At 54.8% G+C, this 19,808-nt stretch overlaps 2 protein-coding genes across 5 annotated transcripts in view; both read right to left on the bottom strand.

Moving 5' to 3' along the window:
- Positions 1-1,606: 1,606 nt before the first annotated feature.
- SFN (stratifin) lies at positions 1,607-3,011 on the bottom strand. Its single transcript, XM_047792779.1, has one exon. It carries the CDS (start codon positions 2,909-2,911, stop codon positions 2,165-2,167), a length of 747 nt encoding a protein of 248 aa, XP_047648735.1. The 5' UTR covers positions 2,912-3,011; the 3' UTR covers positions 1,607-2,164.
- Positions 3,012-7,921: 4,910 nt separating this feature from the next.
- Positions 7,922-19,808, bottom strand: part of ZDHHC18 (zinc finger DHHC-type palmitoyltransferase 18) — a 30,139-nt gene continuing 18,252 nt past the window's right edge. The window contains exons 3-9 of one of the 4 annotated variants that reach the window (XM_047792775.1): positions 16,124-16,273; positions 14,516-14,653; positions 14,371-14,419; positions 13,731-13,833; positions 12,108-12,220; positions 10,954-11,053; positions 7,927-8,080 (exon numbers count right to left, since the gene is read on the bottom strand). In XM_047792775.1, the coding sequence (XP_047648731.1) occupies positions 7,982-8,080; positions 10,954-11,053; positions 12,108-12,220; positions 13,731-13,833; positions 14,371-14,419; positions 14,516-14,653; positions 16,124-16,273 (752 nt within the window). In that variant the 3' untranslated portion in view covers positions 7,927-7,981. Of the gene's footprint in view, positions 8,081-8,640; positions 8,698-9,151; positions 11,054-12,107; positions 12,221-13,730; positions 13,834-14,339; positions 14,420-14,515; positions 14,654-16,123; positions 16,274-19,808 lie in introns of those variants that run through there. The other 3 variants (XM_047792776.1, XM_047792777.1, XM_047792778.1) reach the window with 3 other exon arrangements.

The following is a 19,808-nucleotide window of genomic DNA, read 5'->3' as shown; positions in this document are numbered from 1 at the left end:
GAGCCCCACCGGCAGCTGCAGGAGCTCCTTAGAGCCTTGGGTGCGGCATATGCGGCATATGGAAATTCCCAGGAGCTGTAGCTTCGGGCCTACACCACAGCAAGGCCAGAGGACAGCCGTGTCTTCAACCTACATCTCAGCTTATGGCAACGCAGGATTCTTAATACACTGAGCAAGGCCAGGGATAGAACTCAGGTCTTTATATATACCATCTGAGTTGATCACCAATGAGCCACAATGGGAACTCCCACTATGGGCTACTTTACATGTATTTACCTCCCCAAACTTCATAGCAACTCTTAAGAGGAAGGTATTACTTTTGAATCCTCACTTTACAAATGAGAGCAAAGGGTAAGCATGATTAAGAGCCTTGGCCAGACAGGCTGGGAGTCAAACCCAGGCAGTTTTAACTCCACATTTTTCATTAGCGAGCCTTTAATCCAAACCCCTTACGATACAGAAGGGTAAACTGAGGCCCACGGATGTATAATGGCTTTCCCAAGGTTGCAAAGGCAGTCAGAGACAGCCAAGCCTTCTGGCCATCAGTTCAGGGCTGACTGAACTCTGGTGTGGTAGGGAGGCCTTGGTGGCCTTTGCCCCGCCGAGCCTGCCCGCCCGGCCAGGCCCAACCACCGCCGGTAGAGCGGATGACTCAAAGGACAGGAACTGATTTTTCCGCAGAACCTCGCCCTGTCCCGCCGCTCTCAGGACGCTGAGCTCTTGGGCCGGGCGGGTGGCAACTTGTCCGACTGAAACCCGGAAAGCGCCGCCCCTGGCACTCAGCTGGTGGCAGGGGCACCTCAGACCCGCCGAGCGTTAGGGTGCCGACCCGGCTAGGGTGAGGGGTGGGAGGTGGCAGGAAGACGCACTGCGCGCGTTCCGTCGCTCACTCCCCTATTGGCCAGCGAGGCCCCGGGGGCGGCCCTCTGAACAGCTCCCTCCCGTGATTGGATGACATGAGCCTCGGGCCCGCCCCCAGCCCCCTACTGTGAAGGCTGGACCAAGCGAAAGGCAAGTTGCTGTTGGGAGCGGAGGCTGTGGTTTTGGCGGGCGAAGACCTGACCCTCTCCCTGCGGCCCTTCCCACTTAGCCTTCGCCTCCTCCTCACCGGCCCATGTCGTTTTGTCCCCTTCTCCGAACGCTGGGGGCAGTCCTCATATCTGGGCTTTTAATGGCGGCGTCATAGCCCTGCCCCAGGTCGTATTCCCCTCCGCTCAGATTTGAGCACCTGAGACTTTCCCGCTCTCAGATCTGGGGTGTTCTGCGCCGCTCACCACAGCGATCCCCTGCGGCGCTGGCTTCAGACCTCACACCTGAGACTGCACTGATTGCCTGTTCCTCACACCTGAGCTCTTCAGCTTCCCGCCCCACGAACCCGGCAAAGGAACCTCAAAGCCGCCTTTGCGCTCACCCGCCACCCCTCCACCCTCCGAGATCAGACCAGCTTGTTGATGGTGAGAGCTGGAGCTTCAGCCTCTCTCCTGGAGTCACTGGCTTCCAGTCTTGCCTACAGGTCACTGAGCCAGCCCTGTGGGAGCTCAGGGTCTCTGTAAATCATGCACCTATTCCTGATCCGTCCCTCCGCAATAACTGGAAAAGTCAGGAGGAGTGTCACAGGGGAACTTTATTGAGAGGAAACATGGTCACACCCAGCAGACATGATTTCCCTCTCATCCTCGGTCTTGTTGGCTGCGTAGGCGCGCACACACACACAAACACACACACACACACACACACACACACACACACTCTAGGGCTCGCGCGCGCGCTCTCTCGCTCTCTCTCATCTACTGTCTCCGTCACACAGTTCAGCTCTCAGCCACAAGGGTGGGACACTCCTCAATTCCTAAGATCCAGAGGCAGCAGGGCAGGAGCGGGGAATCAGGAGGAAGTGGCTGGGCTCAGGGGAGGGGTCTGGGCGGGGTGCAGAGAGCGGGTCAGGGTGGGACGACCAGTGGTCGGAGCACCTGACAGCTGCAGGAAGCTTGGAATCCTCCGGCTCCAGGTGGCCTCAGCTCTGCTGGTTCCTCTCCGTGGAGCCTTTTTGAGCTGGGGCAGGGCATCTGGGGAGAAGGGTTGGGCTTCCCACCCCATACAAGTCCTCTCTGCCAAGAGTAGGGGACTGGAGCAGGCAGGGCAGGGCAGGGAGGGCGGGGGGTGCGGCTCAGCTCTGGGGCTCCTCAGGCGCCTCGCCCCCCTCTTCCCCAGCGTTGTCGGCCGTCCACAGCGTCAGGTTGTCCCGCAGCAGCTGCATGATGAGGGTGCTGTCTTTATAGGAGTCCTCGCTGAGAGTGTGCAGGTCAGCCATGGCCTCGTCGAAGGTGGTCTTGGCCAGGGAGATGGCCTCCTCTGGGCTGTTGGCGATCTCATAGTGGAAGACAGAAAAGTTCAGGGCCAGGCCCAGGCGGATGGGGTTGGTGGGCGGCATCTCTTTCTTGCTGATGTCCATGGCCTCCTGGTAGGCGGAGCGGGCCGAGTCGATGATGCGCTTCTTGTCGTCCCCCGTGGCCACCTCAGCCAGGTAACGGTAGTAGTCACCCTTCATTTTCAGGTAGAAGACCCGACTCTCGGCGTCACCGGCCTCCTTGATGAGATGGGTGTTCAGCAAGCCAAGCACCGTGTCACACACACCCCGGAGCTCCTTCTCCACCTTCTCCCGATATTCTCGCACCTCAGGGCCCTTCTCTTCCGAGCCTTCCTCATTGCTCTTCTGCTCAATACTGGACAGGACCCTCCACGCAGCCCGCTGACCACCCACCACATTCTTGTAGGCCACTGAGAGCAGGTTGCGCTCTTCGCAAGACAGCTCCTCACCCTTTTCCACGGCGCTCTTCATGAAGGCTGCCATGTCCTCATAGCGTTCAGCCTGCTCGGCCAACTTGGCCTTCTGGATCACACTGGCTCTCTCCATGGCTCTGGGGACAGACAGATGGGCAGGTGGAGAGCTAACTGGCTGCCTCGGAACCAAGGCCGGATTCTGCGCCTCTCCGGCTGCCTGCCTGCCTTTTGGCTGGAAGGCCAGGCCCAGAGAAGGGTGGGGAGGGGCAGAGGGCGGGCCCAGGACCTGCCTCCCTCTCCTCTCCCCCCTCCCCCCACACCCTTTCCGGCTCTTCCTTAAAGGTAAAAGGGCTGGGATGTGGGGGGGTGAGTCATCCTGACTGTCAGCAGGAGAAATTTGGGCGTTGGCTCCACCTGCACCGATACCTTTCCAGGCTCCAGGCTGCCGCCTCTGGGTCTGGGCTTCCATTATATGGGTGCACACGTTAGGGAGCTGCCCCAGTTTCTCAAATCAGATCCCTCTTCACTGCATCCTTCCTGGGGCTCAGGATGGCTTCAGCTACCTGGCACTCTGGGCCTAGGCAGAGCCCATAAAGCCAGGTGCAGGAGAAGGGGGTGCCTAATCTGGCCGGGTGTGGTTCCTCCACTGGTTTAGGTGAAATAACTCATTGTCTAGGTAGGGCTGTAGTTTCCCAAGCACCTCATACCCATGGTCTAACTTAATCCCTGCTATCTTGGTGAGATGGGCAGGGCTGTGGCTACTACTCCCACTGTAGAGAGGGGAATACTGAGGCTCAGAGAGGGATGAGATTTGCTCAAGGTCACACAGTTACTAAGTTGGACTTCTCTCCCATTCAGGCTTCTGACTTGTGAGCTCCAGACTGTATTTAGAAGGGAGATGTGGGCTTCTTCTGGAGTCTACCTGAAATGCTTACACCCCACCCCCCAACACCTCTCTCCCCCTCAGGTCCCATCCCCTCTGAGCTCCCAGAATGCACAGGTGGCAGCTTTCAGGGTGCCACTTAATGAGGTGTTTAACGAGCAGCCTCTGACGCTCCAGCCCAGCCTTTGTAATTAGTCACCCAGTAGGTTTTTTGGATACCTTCCCCATCACAGCACAATTTTCCCTTTCAAGTTGGTGGCCTGTTGCCACTTGTGTGAGGACTTACCCTCTGGCTCTCCACGCCAGGTCACCTGCCACCACCACCCCGCCCCGCAAGCCACCTGCCATCATGTATCAGTGGGGCTCACAGAGGGTGGGGACCCAGCTCACTAGCTGTCCCACTTTCCTGCCTGAATCAGCCTGCCCTTTGTCAGAGGCTAGGAAGAAGGCCGCCTGGGTGCTCAGCCGAGTACGGCTGCTGCAGGGGGAACTGAGAAAAAGGAGGCAGCCATGACACATGCCATTTTGTTTTAGGGGCAGCAGTCCCCACTGAGTGCTCCTTCCCCAGCCTCTCTCTCAGAAGTTTCCCTGCCCCTTCCCTTTGACCATGGCCCCACCTCTGACCCCTGGCACAGGCCTCAGAGATGGAGACTTCTCTATTGCTAATCTTCTGTCCCTGTTTGCTGGGGTGCTGTCTCTGTGTCAGCCAAGAATTTCACCTATAGTTGTTGGCACTGCACCTGGAAGGATGGCTTCCTTTTTATCTGCTCCAGCCCTAGCCGAAGCCCAGACAGGGCTCAGGGGTGAGGCTCCTCTGATTGGGATCCAGCCAGTTTCATCCCTGACCCAGGACCCTTTCAGGGGCCTGTCCCTTCCCAGTTTTTCTTGGTGTCTGAACACTCACCCTTCCCTCCCGGAGCCAGAGCTCTAAGGCTCAAAGAGGAGAGGTGCATCTTTGAAGGAAAAGTAGGGACACGTCTGAGCTGATGCTACAGGTTTTCCAAGGAAGGAAGCAACAGGGATGTTAGGCTTAAACTTCTGAAGGCTTTGCTCAAAACGGATCCCTGACACAGAAAACAATGGAAAGGAAATACACAAAAATACCAATTTACCACGCACATCTTTAGATAGTAGGATTCTAAGTGTTTTGTTTTGTTTTTTTTTCTTTTACTTTTCCTCATGTCTTCAGGTTGTCAGTGGTGACTGTATATTAGTTTTCTAAGAGAGACAGAATAGCCTAGTATTTTTGGAGTCAGACTGCCTCGGTTCGGTTCTTACAAGGTGCTCTGGCTTTGACTAAGTGACTTAACCTTTGTGAGCCTCTGTTTTCCTAATTATAAAATGGAGCTCTTGTGAGGATCTAATGAGTTGATGGAAAGCAATTAGTATTAATATCATGTGAAAAAAATCCATTGAATCTTACTATTACATACCCTCGAAGCACTAATATGGAGCTGGTTTCTTTGCTATGACGAAGGGCCCCAAACCAGGCCTCAGCTGAAGGCCAGACCCTGCCCAGCAGGAGAGAAGATGAAGGACTGGTCAGATGCACTCACTCAACGCTGCCTCCTCCCTTTCCAGCTCAGACATTCCTCTGGCCTCTGCAGGCCCTGGGCCCTCAAGGGCCTTGCTTTGTACTAGTCATCCAGCTCGGGCTGTCCCAAGTCCTGGGGGAAAGAAAGCTGGAGATCTCACAACACTAGAAACCTGGAAGGCAGGGCCTGGTAGGCCTAGGAATTTTGGAGCTGCTTCTGTATCGAGGAAGGAAGAATTCTCTTCCTCCCCCTCAAGCCGGGAGACCTGGTGGTGGTTCACACAACAGCTCTGGGCAGAGCAAAGAAAGCCTTTTCGCCCTCCCCTGCTGAAGCTCAGAGGTGAATCTGGGAGCCAGGCTGCCTAAGACCTCCTGCCCGCTCTAGCCTGTCGGTCCTGACTCAGTTCCTGTCTCAGGCACCTCCCTTTGCCTCCAGGCCTCCATTTCCCAGGCAGGCAGGAGGCAGCAGGCCCTGGCAGGGCCTGGAGTTCCACCACCCGCCGCCTTAGTCAGCAGCACAGGAGCTGGGGCTGCAGCCAAAGGGGCTTTCCTCATCCTGCCTGCTTACTTCCCACCTTCCCATACAGCATCCTTCCTACCAGCAGGACCAAGGCCTCTGGTCCCACAGACAACAAGGCCTTCTTAGCTGGTAATAGGACTTAAAAGGTTGTGGCATGGAGAAGGCAGCAACCAGCTGCTGTCCTCCTCCACTGAGAACAAGGACAGGGCTCCGATTGTAGCAGGATGGACTCTGGTTAGATTCCAGAAAGAACTTCCTTGGGAATTTTTTCGGTCTTGGAGTGATCCAATTAAACACATGACTGGAGGAAACTATGGCACCTTCTCCCCTGGTTAGTTATGAACAAGAGTTCAGTTATTCAGCTAAAAGCTCACTCTACTAGTTGGTTGCCTTTGGGAGAGATATTACTTTTAAGTGACTCAGCTGAGTCCTTTTCTCCTCAAGGCACTGCTGTTCAGTCTCCTCTGTGTCCTAGGCCAGGCTAGTCTAGGATACAGAAGTTACGGGAAAGAGAATGGAATCAGGTCCAGGTGTGGGACTGCATCCCAGCTCTGCTACAAGGCCTTGAGCAAGTCCCTTCCTGCCTTTTGGCCTCAGTTTCCCTATTAGAACATGGACGGATGCCAGCACAGAGCATCTCTAAGCCCCCTGCTGGCTCCCAATGACATTCCCTAATTTCAGGCTTTCTCTCTCTGAGATCCCCTCCCCCCAAAGCAGCCCTAGTCATTCCTTGGCTGGTGCAGAAGGGTCAGAGTTCCAGGCACAGAGATCAGTTTCAAATCCTGAATGTATCAGCTGGGAGACCCAGGGCAATTCCTGTGCCTTTCTGGAGCCTCAATTCCTTCATCTGAAAAAAGGCTGACATCACCTTCCTTACAGGTTTAGGTGAGAGAATGGGTCTGGCACCTGGCAAGCCCTTGCTAAATGGCCGCTCTAATTATCTTTTAGCTCGTAGCATACTGTGCATGTACCTCAATCTGGGATGGCAGCGGGGGAGAGGGAAGGTTCCACTGTTACCTGGGCTGGGCTCAGTTCAGGGGTGTGACAGTCCCAGACTGGAGTTAAACCCTCTGTCCCAGCCTGGTCTGGGACCTTGCTGAGTTCAGAGGTCAGCTGAGGCTTGAAGGTCTCAGGAACTGAGACCAGGAGTTCTGGAGGGGAGAATGAAGACAACACTCCATCTGCCTTTTTTCTTTCTTTTTTTTTTTTTTTAGGGCTGCACCTGCAGCATATGAAAGTTCCCAGACTAGGGGTCAAATTAGAGTTGCAGCTGCCAGCCTAATGCCACAGCCACAGCAATGTGGGGTATGAGCCGCGACATCGACCTACACCACAGCTCATGGCAACACCAGATCCTTAACCCACTGGGCGAGGTCAGGGATTGAACCCTTATCCTCATGGATCCTAGTCAGGTTCATTTCTGCTGAGCCACAATAGGAACGCCTAGCCATTCTGTGTCACTTCTGGCTTCACTGCACCTCTTTTTAAAATCTCCAGGACAGTACTGACCAGGTGACAAGGCTGGCCGTGAGGGTAAGCCGGATGTTCGCCTGCAGACTCATCACAGGCCCCAGCCCTAGACCCCAAAGTGAAGGTGGTAGCAGACAGCCAAGGGTACGGCAAGAAGAGGGAAATCTTTATTTTGGTTAAAAAAGGTATAGGACAGCAGAAAAGCAGCCCCCAGCCATGGGCTCAGCAGATTTCCTAGGCCGGCCTGGTTTCATTTAGTTCCTCTGAAGAGCACGGGGCTGTGGGAGTGAGCTCAGTCCCTTGGTGCCTGGAGCAAAGGGTGCAAGCATCTTCCTTGGGCTGCTCCAGGGGGGGGGGGGGTGGGGGGCCGTGGGAACAGTGTCAACCAGCTGTGCTTAGAACAGTCACCAAACTTGTTCAACAGCGTCATCAACACCCCAGACGGCTCCTGAAGAAACCTGCTTGGCTGGACTTGGGCTATGCCTGATGCTGGGGGTGGGCAGGCTGTAAGGCAAGATTCCTAGAGTCTTGACTCCTTACAAATCTGGGGAAGGGGAAGGAGAGCGGAGGAGGGGAGGGCGAGTTTCAGCAGAGTTTACATCATTGTGCTGACAGCTGCTTTATGGCTTTCTACACTCTGGCCGCATGGAGCTGGGGCGGGGGCAGAGAGGCCAGCCCCTGCCTCCTATGGGGTGGGGTGGGGCCCTAGAGAGCACATGGGCGGGGGTGGGGGGGGCAGGCTTAGGGGCAGACCCTGTAGGCACAGACGGTGGCAGACGGGCCACATACGGGTGGGTTAGGCAGGCAGAGGTGTTGGGTGCCTGGCTCCCCCCAGGCCGCTCCCGGAGAGGCAGAGAGCAGCAGTCCTCAGGAGGTCCTTAAGCCCCCGCACACACTGGAGATCCCGGGCAGGACAGCAAAGAAGGAGAAGAGAGAGGGTTAGCGAGATCGGGAGGAGAGAGGAGGCCGGCTGGGGTGCCACAGCACCGGCCTCTTCCCCACGGAAGGGCCAAGGCTCGGGCGGCAGGCAACAAAGCAGGAGAGAAGATGGGCAGGTGACAGAAAGCTCAGCAGGGAGGCAGGGACAGAAAGCCAGGCCACAGGGTTAGTGGTCGAGGGCCCCTGCACACCAGGACGCCACCAGAACAGGCCCCAGCGCCTCCAAGGCGGTCTGCCATCCTCCCCAACCTCGCCCATCACCTCCTGCTCCAGCTGGAGAGCTGCGGAGCACGAAGCCACAGCCTCAGTCCCGAGCGGGGCTGGGCTCCTAGCCCTGGCCCCACGCCCCGGTCCTTCTGCGTTGGGGGGAGCCCTGGGAACCCTACTACCGCCAGCACACACACCACACCACACACCAGACAGATGAATGGGCTCCATGGGGCTGGTGAGGCATGCGATGAGGATGAGACGGTGTGTGGGGGAGCGGGCAGTGCTGGCTGACAGGGGAGATACAGTCTTACCAGCTAACCCTCAGGCTGTGCAGGAGATGGCAAAATCCTGACATGTGTCCTCCTGGGGGAGATACCAGAGAGGTGGGCCAGTGTTACGAGGTGGCTGGCCGGGCCCTGCTGCCCAGGCGGGGGTAGTGGCCAGGGAGGCTCTGGCTCGCAAACTGGAATGTCTTATAAACCATTTCTTAGCTGAGCTGTTGCTGGGGGGTCAGAGTGGAAAGACACTGAGGTAGAACGTAGGGGTCTCCAGGCCCCCGAGGCAGGGGAAGGTGGAGGGGACAAACCGGGGACAAGATGGCCTTCTCTTACATGCCCACGGGGGGCCTGGCTGCAGCCCCATCTGCTCAGCCTCCAGTGGACAGACTAGCCAGGACCGGGGACCATTAGCCACGTCACTGGGCCACCGCCTTCTCTGTCACCCCAGGAAAGACCCAGTGTGGCTGAAAGAAGAGAGGGCTGCCAGCTGAGGCCTCAACAAAGGAAGAGCAAACAAAAACCAAACCAAAGCAAATCAATTCTTAAAAACAAAAATTTTATTACAAGCAGAAACAAAGAATACTGGCTTAAATAAAAGGCGGGTCAGAGTCCCTTGCTCTGGCCAGCTTCCTCCCCACCTCCCAGAGCCGCTGCAGCAAGGCCCAGGGCCCTGAGGCTGAGGGAAGCTGTTTCTCCCAGAGGGGGCTCTCTGTGGCTGCCGCTTCTCAGCTGCCTGTGACCCCCTGGCTCTGGAGCAAGGAAGGACAAGGAGCAGGACTTCCTAGGTCCCTTTCCAAGGGGTTCCGCCTACTGGAGAGGCCCCGGAAGAGGATAAAGGGACAATTTCCTGCCTCTCGGCCCACCCTGTTCCTTCCTTCCTTCTCTCTGGAGGGAGGCCTCTGGTTGGCAGAGGCTCCCGGTCCTTCAGCCCCTGGCACTGGGTCCCATACCTAGAACTTGAGGAGGGGGTGTGGCTTGTGGGATGGCAGCCACTCCCCACAGCCACTACCCCATCCACCTGGCCAGGCTTCAGCCTGTCTGGGCAGGTCTCAGCTGGAAGCCTGACCTGGGGGCTGGGTGGCTGAGTCCCAGCCACTGCTCGTCTGAAGTCCAAGGAGGAGGGAAAGGTAGGATGGGGCTGAACTGCAGCACGAGCCCGGGGGTCTCTAGTGACCAATGCACACACTCCTTGTTCCCATGGCTCAGGCTGGCGCCCAAGGGGGATGGCGGGGAGTGAGGCAACCCAGGGGGTGTGTGGGGGAGTGGGAACCAGCAACATTCATACAAGGGCGCGCGCGCGTGCACACACACACACACACACACACACACTCACTCACAGCCAGAAGGTCTCTTGTAATAAACTTATTCAAACCAAGTTGCCTTCCTATAACTCTTAACCTGGCACTACACAGAGAGCAATGTGGCTGACTTTTTCTTCTTCCATTTAAAAAATGCTATGTAGAAAAGAGGTCTATAAAATTGTGCAAAATTCCCAGCATTAATAAACCCGTTTCAAGTATTGCCAGCATGAGTATAACTTTCCTATCCCCAAACCTCATTTGGGAGAAAGGTGGGGGCCAGGCTGGGCCCTGGAGAATCATTCGTGGGCAGAGAGAGGGCGAGGCCCCCACTTCCTAGTGTGCTGTCCGGGAATCATGCAGGAGCTGAGGTCTCAGGCACCTGGCTGACTGTGCAGCTTCCTCTGACACAGGCTGCCCGCCACGTGGCCCCAACTCTGCCCTTGCTACCAGCTCTAGTCCACTGACCAACTCCATACAAAAAACAAAACACAGAAGAAAGAATAATGATCGTCACAACGAGAATGAAGGAGCCCACAGACCAGAGCAGCCCACGGAGGCGTCCTCTCAGACGGCCTGCTGTCCAGAGCCACCTGCTCCTACGTCCTGCTTTGCCCCATGGACCCCGGCTCAGCAGGGCCCAGCAGCTCCCTGCAGGGAGGCGTCACACTCAGTTCGCACCCTCACTCACACAGGGCTCACCCTGGCACGGCAGAGACTTGGCATGGTCCCCTGGGCGATCTCAGGGCCCTCGGCCTCTCTCTCCTGTCACTCCTGCCACTGGTCAGCTGGGGGAATCTAGGGCCCCAGGCTGTGGGAACCTGGTTTGGGGAGCCGAGGGTACAGCCATGGCACGGTGTGGGGAAAGCCACGCAGGATGGGAAATAAATACGAAAAGACTCAGAAAGTCCTTGGCGGCTCTGCTTCCCTTCAGGTGGAATGGGGAGGGTCCTGGCAGGTGTGGAGGGCGGCAGGTGAGTGCGGAGGGGCAGACAAGCCAGCAGGTGGCAAGTACTGAGCCCGGTTCAGGGGTGGCCTCCTACCATGCTGGCGTCGGGCTTGGTTCCGCAGGCTGGCTCATCGCTTCTGATGGGCGAGGGCAACACGGTGTCTGATTGCACAAATCCCCTCCGGTCGATCAGGCTTCCAAAACACAAGGGGGACACGTGAGGACCCTGACTCACACCCGAGTTCCAGGCCTGGGCCTGGGTGGCAGGGTCCAGCTCTCAGCTGAGAGAAAAGACCCAGCCCTAGAATAGCTGAGGAAAGGGAAGCTGCTCTCCACTTGTGAGCAAGAGACCCTTTCCCTCTGGAAGGGCCTCTCTGTACTCTGGACATCTGGCTTCTGGCCACAGAACTTATCCACTGTTAATCCAAACTGTTCAGCTTTCTGTTAGGCACCCAGGCGCAGCTGAGGGGAAATGCAAGATGAAAGGGTGCTGAGAGATAGTGCCACTGTCCTTTACCCATGACACAGGATGGGTGACAGGCATGTTAGCCCGGAGGAGGTGGTGATGTGTGGGGAACTATCAACACTAACCCCCCCCCCCCAATCCAATTCACCGCAATTTAACTCCCAATCCGGCACTCTGGCGCCCCCTAGTGTTGGGACAGATGGGGCACCTCCCAGCCTGGCTAAGCCAGAAGGGCTCTCACCCAGTCCAGCCATACGCACCAGCACCACCAAAACATTAACTGTGGTTACCCCTGGGGTGGAAGACTACCTGTGCTATCGAATACTCTTTAATATTTTGTACTTACTTTTTTACCTACACTGAGCACATGTGATTACAAATTATAACTCTCTACAGCATTCCTTTTTTTTTTTTCTCTTGGCTGCCCCGTGGCATATGGAGTTCCCAGGCCAGAGATCAGATCCCAGCCAGAGTTGCATCCTAAGCCACAGCTGCAGCAAAGCTGGATCTTTAACCCACTGCACGGGGCCAGGGATCAAACCTGCATCCCAGCGCTCCCAAGACACCGCCAATCCCTTTGTGCCACAGCGGGAACTCCACTACAGAATTTCTTTAGGTGACAAATGTCCTGAGTGCATTCAGCAAGGGATGGTGGACAAGAGGGCATGTGTGGTGTGGGGAGAGGTCTGCTGATGCCAGAACCTGAGAGGAGTGGACTCACAGGGCCACCTCCGCTAGCCAGGCCAGGCCCTGTGACCTCTCCCCTGCTCCCCCACACTTACCTGGGAGGTAGGGGGCCGCAGAGCACAGCGCAGCAGTTGGTGATAACACTTTTATGGCTGTAGGGATTGACAGAGGCCTCACCGCCCCTCTTGTTGGACCACGAACCTTTGATCTGCAAGCAGGAAGGAAGTCTGGGTCAGGTACTTCCCTTCATTTCGTTTGTTCTAGAGACAGTGAAAAACCAGCAAATTCTGAAATCAATTCTGGCTAGACTATTGGAGGGACTGGGCCTTTAACCCAGGCCACTCAGTGAAAATATGAGGGACTGCTGGATGTTGGGGGGGCACCCAGAAGAGGGGGCCCTAACCCAGACAGAAGACGGAGAGCCCAAGAGAAGTCACCACAGGAAACTTTTTGGGTGTATCCTTCCTTCTCTGCCAGCCGCCCAAGAGGAAGGGTGATGCAAAGCCACAGGGCCCAGGCTGACCGGGCTATGAACCCTGGCTCTGCTCCAGACTCACTGCATGACCCTGGACAGACCACCCTTTTCTGAGTCTCAACCCTCATTTGCAAAACAGGGAACTCTCTGACAGCACTGTCAGAACTCTAGCTGAAACCTTGCCCACGTCTGGATCTGTGGAGCCAGCTATCAAAGGCACGGGGTAGGGGAGGGGGGATGGTTGGTAAAGGACGCCTGCTTGACTTTAACCTAGAGTTTTCCAAACTTATTTGGTCATGACACCCTTTTTCCTTAACCCCTAGCAATATCCTGCTGAAACAGCCCCCAGGAAACCACCTTGGGAGATGCTGGCTGATGTCATTTCTGCTCTGTACCAATCACCCATCACATGATACCCTATCATGTGTGTTAAATTTTATTTCCCCAAATGACAGGCTGAGGTCAAGGAATGTATTTCCTGTTGGTCAATGGGCCTCTGAGCAGTATCAGATGTTGGCCCTGGAACGGATGCTCTCATTTGCTTTTGTATTGTTTGGGAGGACAGGGGAGGTCAGATCTGGTCCAGGGCTGGGCACACAGTGAGTGCTCAAACAATGCTTGTTGGTAGAGACCTACAAGGCAGCAGGTTGGGAGGTTATGCAGCCTCGGGCCTCTGTCCTGGCCACCCCACATCCCGCCCCCCAACTAAGGACGCCTTAGGGAGTCCCAGGACATCCTGAGGACTGTCACATTCCTGCTGTCCGTAAGTGCAGTGTGGTGAGGCACAGCAAGCTCCTGAGGGCAACCCTGGCTCTGTCCCTTTTCAGCTGTGTGGCCCTGGGGCAAGCTGCTCAGCCATCAAATGGAGAAAAAGCATCCCTCTTCCTTCTGCCTCAGGGCTGGCAAAAGGACTCAAAGAGATGATGGAAATTGAAAGAACTCTGCGAAAGCAGTAAGCCAGTCAGATGTAAGGACGGTTACAGTGCGAGTGCTGCTCTTGTGCAGTTAGAGAAAGAGCAAGCTCAGGGGCCTGCCTCGAGGAGCCGAGGCACTGGGGGCCTCGGGAGCCTGCACTGGGTCTCCCAGGGCCCAGCTGTGAGCACTGGGAGAAGCCCAGCTCCCTCTGAGGGGCCCCGGTAGTCGGAGAGTTGGGGCTGCCCTACAGCTGGCTCCAGGCTCCCGAGGCCCTGCCTCCTTCCCAGGTTCTGGCCCAGGGACGAGGTGTTGCTCCGGCCTTACTCACGTCTTCATTAGTTGTCAGGTTGGAGGCGACGAGGTAAGTGTGAAACCCTGAGAGGCCCAGGATGGACCAGATGGAGAAGAAGCAGATCACCAACTCCAGCACGGTGAGCGGGGCAGTCAAGGACCTAACGGAGACCAGGGCTGGGAGCCTCTCTGCTCCTGGGAACTTACTCAGCCCAGCCTTTCTCACCCATCCTTTCGTGGAGCCACGTGCCCAGAAAGGATGTTAAGTCTGTAACTTTCCTATGGCCCAGTCACCACTTAGCAGATCACCTCCGGGGCCCCAGGGAAGATTCGGGAGCGCCCCCAAGAGCAGGACGAGCCCGGGGTGGTGGACCGTAGAGGGAACTGAGGATTCCCAGCGCCCAGAGCCACGGACATGGCCTGGTCCAGGGAGCCTGGGGTCTTACAGGAGGACGGCGCTGTGGCTCCTGAGAGTTCTCCGGCCTCACAACAGCCCACTCAGAATCAGCTCTTACAGCCCCGGGGTGGACAGAAGCAGCAGGTATATCGGATTCTAGAGAACAAGCTTCGGCCCCTCCATATGCAGGGTGGGCTGTAGGAACCCACCCCAGGGAAGGGGGCTCAGGTCCCCCCAGGGCGCCCTCACCAACGACAACAACAGCAACGACAAAGGATATCTCGCTGGTGTCTCCTTCAGAGTGGAGAGGAAATTGCTTCCCTGAGAGCCTGGGGAGGAGGAGACAGAAGGCACGGCTCAGAGAGACCGGGACCACAGCCCCTGACCTGGCTGAGCTCACCGCGGCCCCCACGCCCCCAACTCACGCAGCGTCAGGTGTGTGACCACGCAGGCGAAGATGAAGGCCGTCAGGAACGAGAGGGAGAGAATGAACGCGTAGAAGAAGCGGTAGTTCCGTCTCCCCACACAGTTGCCCACCCAGGGGCAGTGATGGTCAAACCGTTCTAGAAGGGCCGGGGGAGAGGGGTTAGCGCCGGCCTGGCCTGCGACCAGCCGCGGCCAGGGCGTCCTCACACCACGCTCTCTCCACACCCCGACTCTCCGGCCTCTAGACCTCCGAGCAGGTTCCCAAGGCCTCGCACATTCTTCCTCATCCCTTTACCTGGTTCAGGGTGATTCTCCCTTCGTGCGGCTGCAAGGCCACTTCCTTGAGAACATCTCCTCCAGCCCCAGACAAGGCGAGGCCCCTGTCATCTGCTCTGCTGCCCTGGCACTTACCCTCTGCGGCACCCTGCCCATGTGTGTCTCCATGGTGACTGACAATTAGTGGGCTGGCCAGGTACCCCTGCTCGACTGTGAGCAGGGAGCAGGCCTGAGCTGCATCCCAGGGTCTGGCAGTGCCCCGTACAAAGAAGATGCACAGAAAATACTGGTTGCCCCGCCTTTGATCCTGGCCCCAGGCCGACAACCAGTGACCCCTGGCCCTGGCTCTGGAATAGAGGATCAGGCAGGGGTTGGGCCGCTATGGAACTTGTGGAGAACCAGCATCGCAGGCCCTGTCAGAGGGCTGAGATCACACTGACACTATGTCCCTGGGGGTGGGGTCACACCCAGACTAGTGAAGACAGTCCCCTGTGGGAATGTGGGTCACAAGCCTGTTGCAGGCCTCAGGCCCAGGCCAGCGCCCTTCTCGAGGGTGGGTGAGGCGGATTCTCAGGGATGAATGATGCCCACTGAGTCACCCACTTCACTGCCTGCCACCCTGGGGTGTTGCCCTCTGTGCTCTTGCTCAGGGAGTGCTGAGCTGGTGGGATGAGCTCACCGCCCTGGGGACTGTGCACAGTCACCGTGGCTCAGCTCACCTGGAGCCTTTCACAGGGCCTTTCCCTTACGACACCCTCTGGGGCACTCCCTCGGTCCCCGTCAGAGCCGCCTGGCCACTGGAGAGCGGGGGAAGGGACAAAACAGCCTCTGGTTCTCTACCCACCACTGCAGTTGTGGGTCAGGAGCTTAGCTTCCAACCCTGGCTGTGTCCTCTCCACCCCACCAGCCTGAACTCCTTGGTTCCTAGATTCTTGTCCCTCCAAATCCTGGGAATCAGACCAAAGTCTTTCAGTGCAGCTAACCCTGGGCGGCTGGACGGTGAATCAAATGTACCTAGAATGTCACCGCTCCTGTCTCTGGCTCCTGGCACCCTGGACCTACCGGGGACCCGGAGGATTTAGGGTGTCTCTGTGTCCACCCCACACTTCAGAGCTGTGCAGAAGGAATCTACCCATCCCGGCTGAAGCCGAGACATCAGTGGTGACCCAGAGGCCCTCCCCGTGGCCTCTGTTCAGTCAGAGCAAACCTGGGGAACCACACGTCCTGCTCAGACATTTCAGGCACCCCCCAGCCTCCGTGAGTGACTCCCTGGCTCCAGGGCTGCATCACTCTCAGGGCTCCCCCATCCCTCCTCACTGCCTTCCACTTACCCACACAGTTGTCACAGACACTGCAGTGTGAGGTCCGCGGTGGCCGAAACATCTTGCAGGTGAAGCAGTACTTCAGCTTCACCACCTGCCCGTTGATCATCACCTCACGGGTCCTAGGGGGCGGCCGGTATGTCGAACTGCCTGTGTTGTCTGAAAACGGGAAGAGAGACAGGTGGAGGGGGTGGCCAAGCCCAGAGCCAGGAGCCCCAGTCGGGGGCGGTGGGGGAGCCAGTGCTGCCTGGCTGGGACAAGAGAAGCCTCTGGGAAACAAACTTTGGGGCAAGATGCCTACCTAAGGCGGGGACAGATCTCAAGAGCTGCTTCTACTGACTGAGACGTGCTATGTGCCAAGCACTGGGCTTTACACACTTGTTCACTCATCACTCTGAGAAGGGCCATCAGAGAAGGAGGCCTGGGAAGGCTCAGTGAGGTTTATCTGCAGCTAAACAAGCCTAGATCTAAGTCCCGGCTTCCAGGAGCTTCAGAAGACAGAGAGACAACGTACATATACAATGAGAGTAAAGCCAGGAAGAAATGATCAGATGTGATCAGATCAGAATGTGGGCCATCCACTGATCTGCTCTCCAACAAAAATCACTGTCAAGGATTTTCCTTGTGGCACAGCAGGTTAAGGATCCGGTATTGTCACCCAGCGGCTCAGGTTGCTGCTGGGCAAGGGTTTGATCCCTGGCTTGGGAATTTGCCCACACTATGGATGTGCTCCACCCCACCCCAATTAAGTCAGTATCCTTACAAAAGCAGAAGGGAGATGGTTCTAAATTAAAAGAGATTTAAGAGATGTAAATTAATGAAATGCTAAGATCCTAGATTGGATCTTTTTTTTTTTTTAATAGGGCCACACCTGCAGCATATAGAAGTTCCAAGACTACGGGTCAAATAGGAACTGTAGCTACCAGCCTACGCCACAGCCACACCAGATTCAGGCCACGCCTATGATCTACACCTCAGCTCACAGCGGCACCAGATCCTTTAGCCCACTGAGCAAGGCCACGGATGGAACCTGCATCCTCATGGATACTAGTTGGGTTCGTTAACCACTGAGCCACAAGAGGAACTCCCCTAGATTGGATCTTATTTTCAAAAACGAAACAAAACACAGCAATGAATGAGTTTTGGAGGGCAACGGGGGAAAAGGACTACAGATTAGAAATCTGGGAGTTATTAATTTTCCTAAATGTGATAATGGAATTGTTACATAGGAGGCTATCCTTAAATCTTGAGGATATATGTTGAAGTATTTATGGGTAAAGTGTCTATGATTGTATAGAATTTACTATAAAATGGTTTATAAGAATTATGTGTGTGGAGTTCCCATCGTGGCTCAGTGGAAATGAATCTAACTAGTATCCATGAGGACGCAAGTTCAATCACTGGCCTTGCTCAGTGGGTTAAGGATCTGGAGTTGCCATGAACTATGGTGTAGGTCGCAAACACAGCTCAGATCTGGCATTGCTGTGGCTATGGCATAGGCCAGCAGCCAATTTGACCCCTAGCCCAGGAACCTCCATATGCCTTGGGTGTGGCCCTTAAAAAAAAAAAAGGGAGTTCCCATCATGACTCAGTGGTTAACGAATCCGACTAGGAACCATGAGGTTGCAGGTTTGATCCCTGGCCTCGTTCAGTGGGTTAAGGATCTGGCGTTGCCATGAGCTGTGGTGTAGCTCGAAGATGTGGCTCAGATCCTGCATTGCTGTGGCTGTGGCATAGGCTGGCAGCTACAGCTCTGATTCAACCCCTAGCCGGGGAACCTCCATATGCTGTGGGTGCAGCCCTAGAAAAGACAAAAGACAAAAAAAAAAAAGTATTATGTGTGTGTGTGTATATAACACAAATAAAATCCACTAGTAATAACTATTTAATAACTATTTAATCTAGATGCTGAATGTACAGGAATTTGTTGTACTATCTCTTTCCAGTTTTCTGAGTGTTTGAAATTTTTCATAATAAAATTTTTTTAAGAGAAAAAGAAATACAGAGATATGTGATTTTTTCTTTTTCTTTTTTTTCTTTTTAGGGCCACTCCCATGGCATATGGAGGTTCCCAGGCTAGGGGTCTAATCGGAGCTACAGCTGCTGGCCTACGCCACAGTTCACAGCAACACCGGAACTGCTGAGCGAGGCCAGGGATCAAACTTGCAACCTCATGGTTCCTAGTCCGATTCATATCCGCTGTTCCACAATGGGAACTCCCAGAGATATGTGATGTTCATGGATTGGCAGACTCAACATTAGAAAAGGATTATTTATCTGTAAACTAATCTGTAGATGCAACATAATCACAGGGGGTTGTGTGTGTGTGTGTGTGTGTGTGTGTGTGTGTGTGTGTGTGTGTGTAAATTAACACATTCATTCCAAAATTCAAAAGAAAATGCAAAGGGCCAAGAATGGCCAAGGCATTCCTGAAAAAAAAGCTAGAGGTCTTATAGGACAAGACATTAAGACTTACGACAAAGCCTGAGCAATCAGGACAGCCTGGTTCGGGTTACAGGGTAGAAACAGTGACCAATGGAATAGAACAGGGACTCCAGAAACAGACCCAGCATGTACTGTGGTTCAGGACAAAGGTGATATTGTAGCCAAGAAGGAAGACAGTCTCCCCCCCAATAAACACTGCAGGGTCCACTGGACGCACAAATGGGAAAAAAGGTGTATCTGTACCCCCTGCCCCCTCCCCCAACCCAAATTCAATTCCCGATAGACTGCAGTTCTCAATGCAAATGTTCTGGATTTAAAAAAAGAAGAAAAGTAGAACAACGTCATGGCTCCGAAGTAGACAAAGTTTTTAAAAATAAGATACAAAGGGGCTAATCAAAAATACGCTTTTTTTTTTTTTTTTTAAGGACAGCCCCTGTAGCATATGGAAGTTCCCAGGCTAGGGGTTCAATCGGAGCTACAGCTGCTGGCTTACACCACAGCCACAGCAATGTGGGATCCAAGTTGAGCCTGTGACCTATACCACAGCTCATAGCAACGCTGGATCCTTAACCCACTGAGCAAGGCCAGGGATCGAACCTGTATCTTCATGAATGCTAGTCAGATTCAATTCCACTGAGCCACGATGGGAAATCCAAAAATGCAATTTGATAAATGGCATTTTACCAAAATTTAGAACGTCTGTTCATGTCAAGATATCATTAAAAGAATGAAAAGGTGACCTTCAGATTAGGAGAGGATATTTGCAATATGTTTATCTGACACAGGACAGAGGATGTGTATCCAGGGCACACAAAGAATTCCTATGAGTCAGTAAGAAAAGGCCAGGCGACTGAATTGATAGGTGGACAAAAGATTCAAATGGGCATTTCATCAAAGAAGCTGTTCAAATGGCTAACAGACACATGCAAGAGTGCTCATACTCATTAGTCATCAGGGAAATGCAAATTAAAACCACAATATGCCACCTGTACATAGGCACCAGAATGGCTAAAATGTAAAAAAAAAATCTCTCTCTCAAATGTTGACACAAATGTAAAGCAACTAGAAATCTCACGTGACCACTCTGGACAACTGTCTGCCTGCCAACAATCCCACTCCTGGGTATCTTTCCAGCAGAAACGTGCAAGAATTGATGGGCACCCAAAGACATGTACAAGAACATTCACAGCAACAATCCTCAAAATAGCCCAAACATCCATCAATAGTAGAATGGATAAAAACTGTAGTT

The sequence above is a fragment of the Phacochoerus africanus genome, chromosome 8, assembly GCF_016906955.1.
Source record: "Phacochoerus africanus isolate WHEZ1 chromosome 8, ROS_Pafr_v1, whole genome shotgun sequence".
In the NCBI taxonomy this organism is placed as follows: domain Eukaryota; kingdom Metazoa; phylum Chordata; class Mammalia; order Artiodactyla; family Suidae; genus Phacochoerus; species Phacochoerus africanus.
Note: the sequence above shows the minus strand (reverse complement) of the source record. Positions and strands in the feature narration are given on the sequence as shown.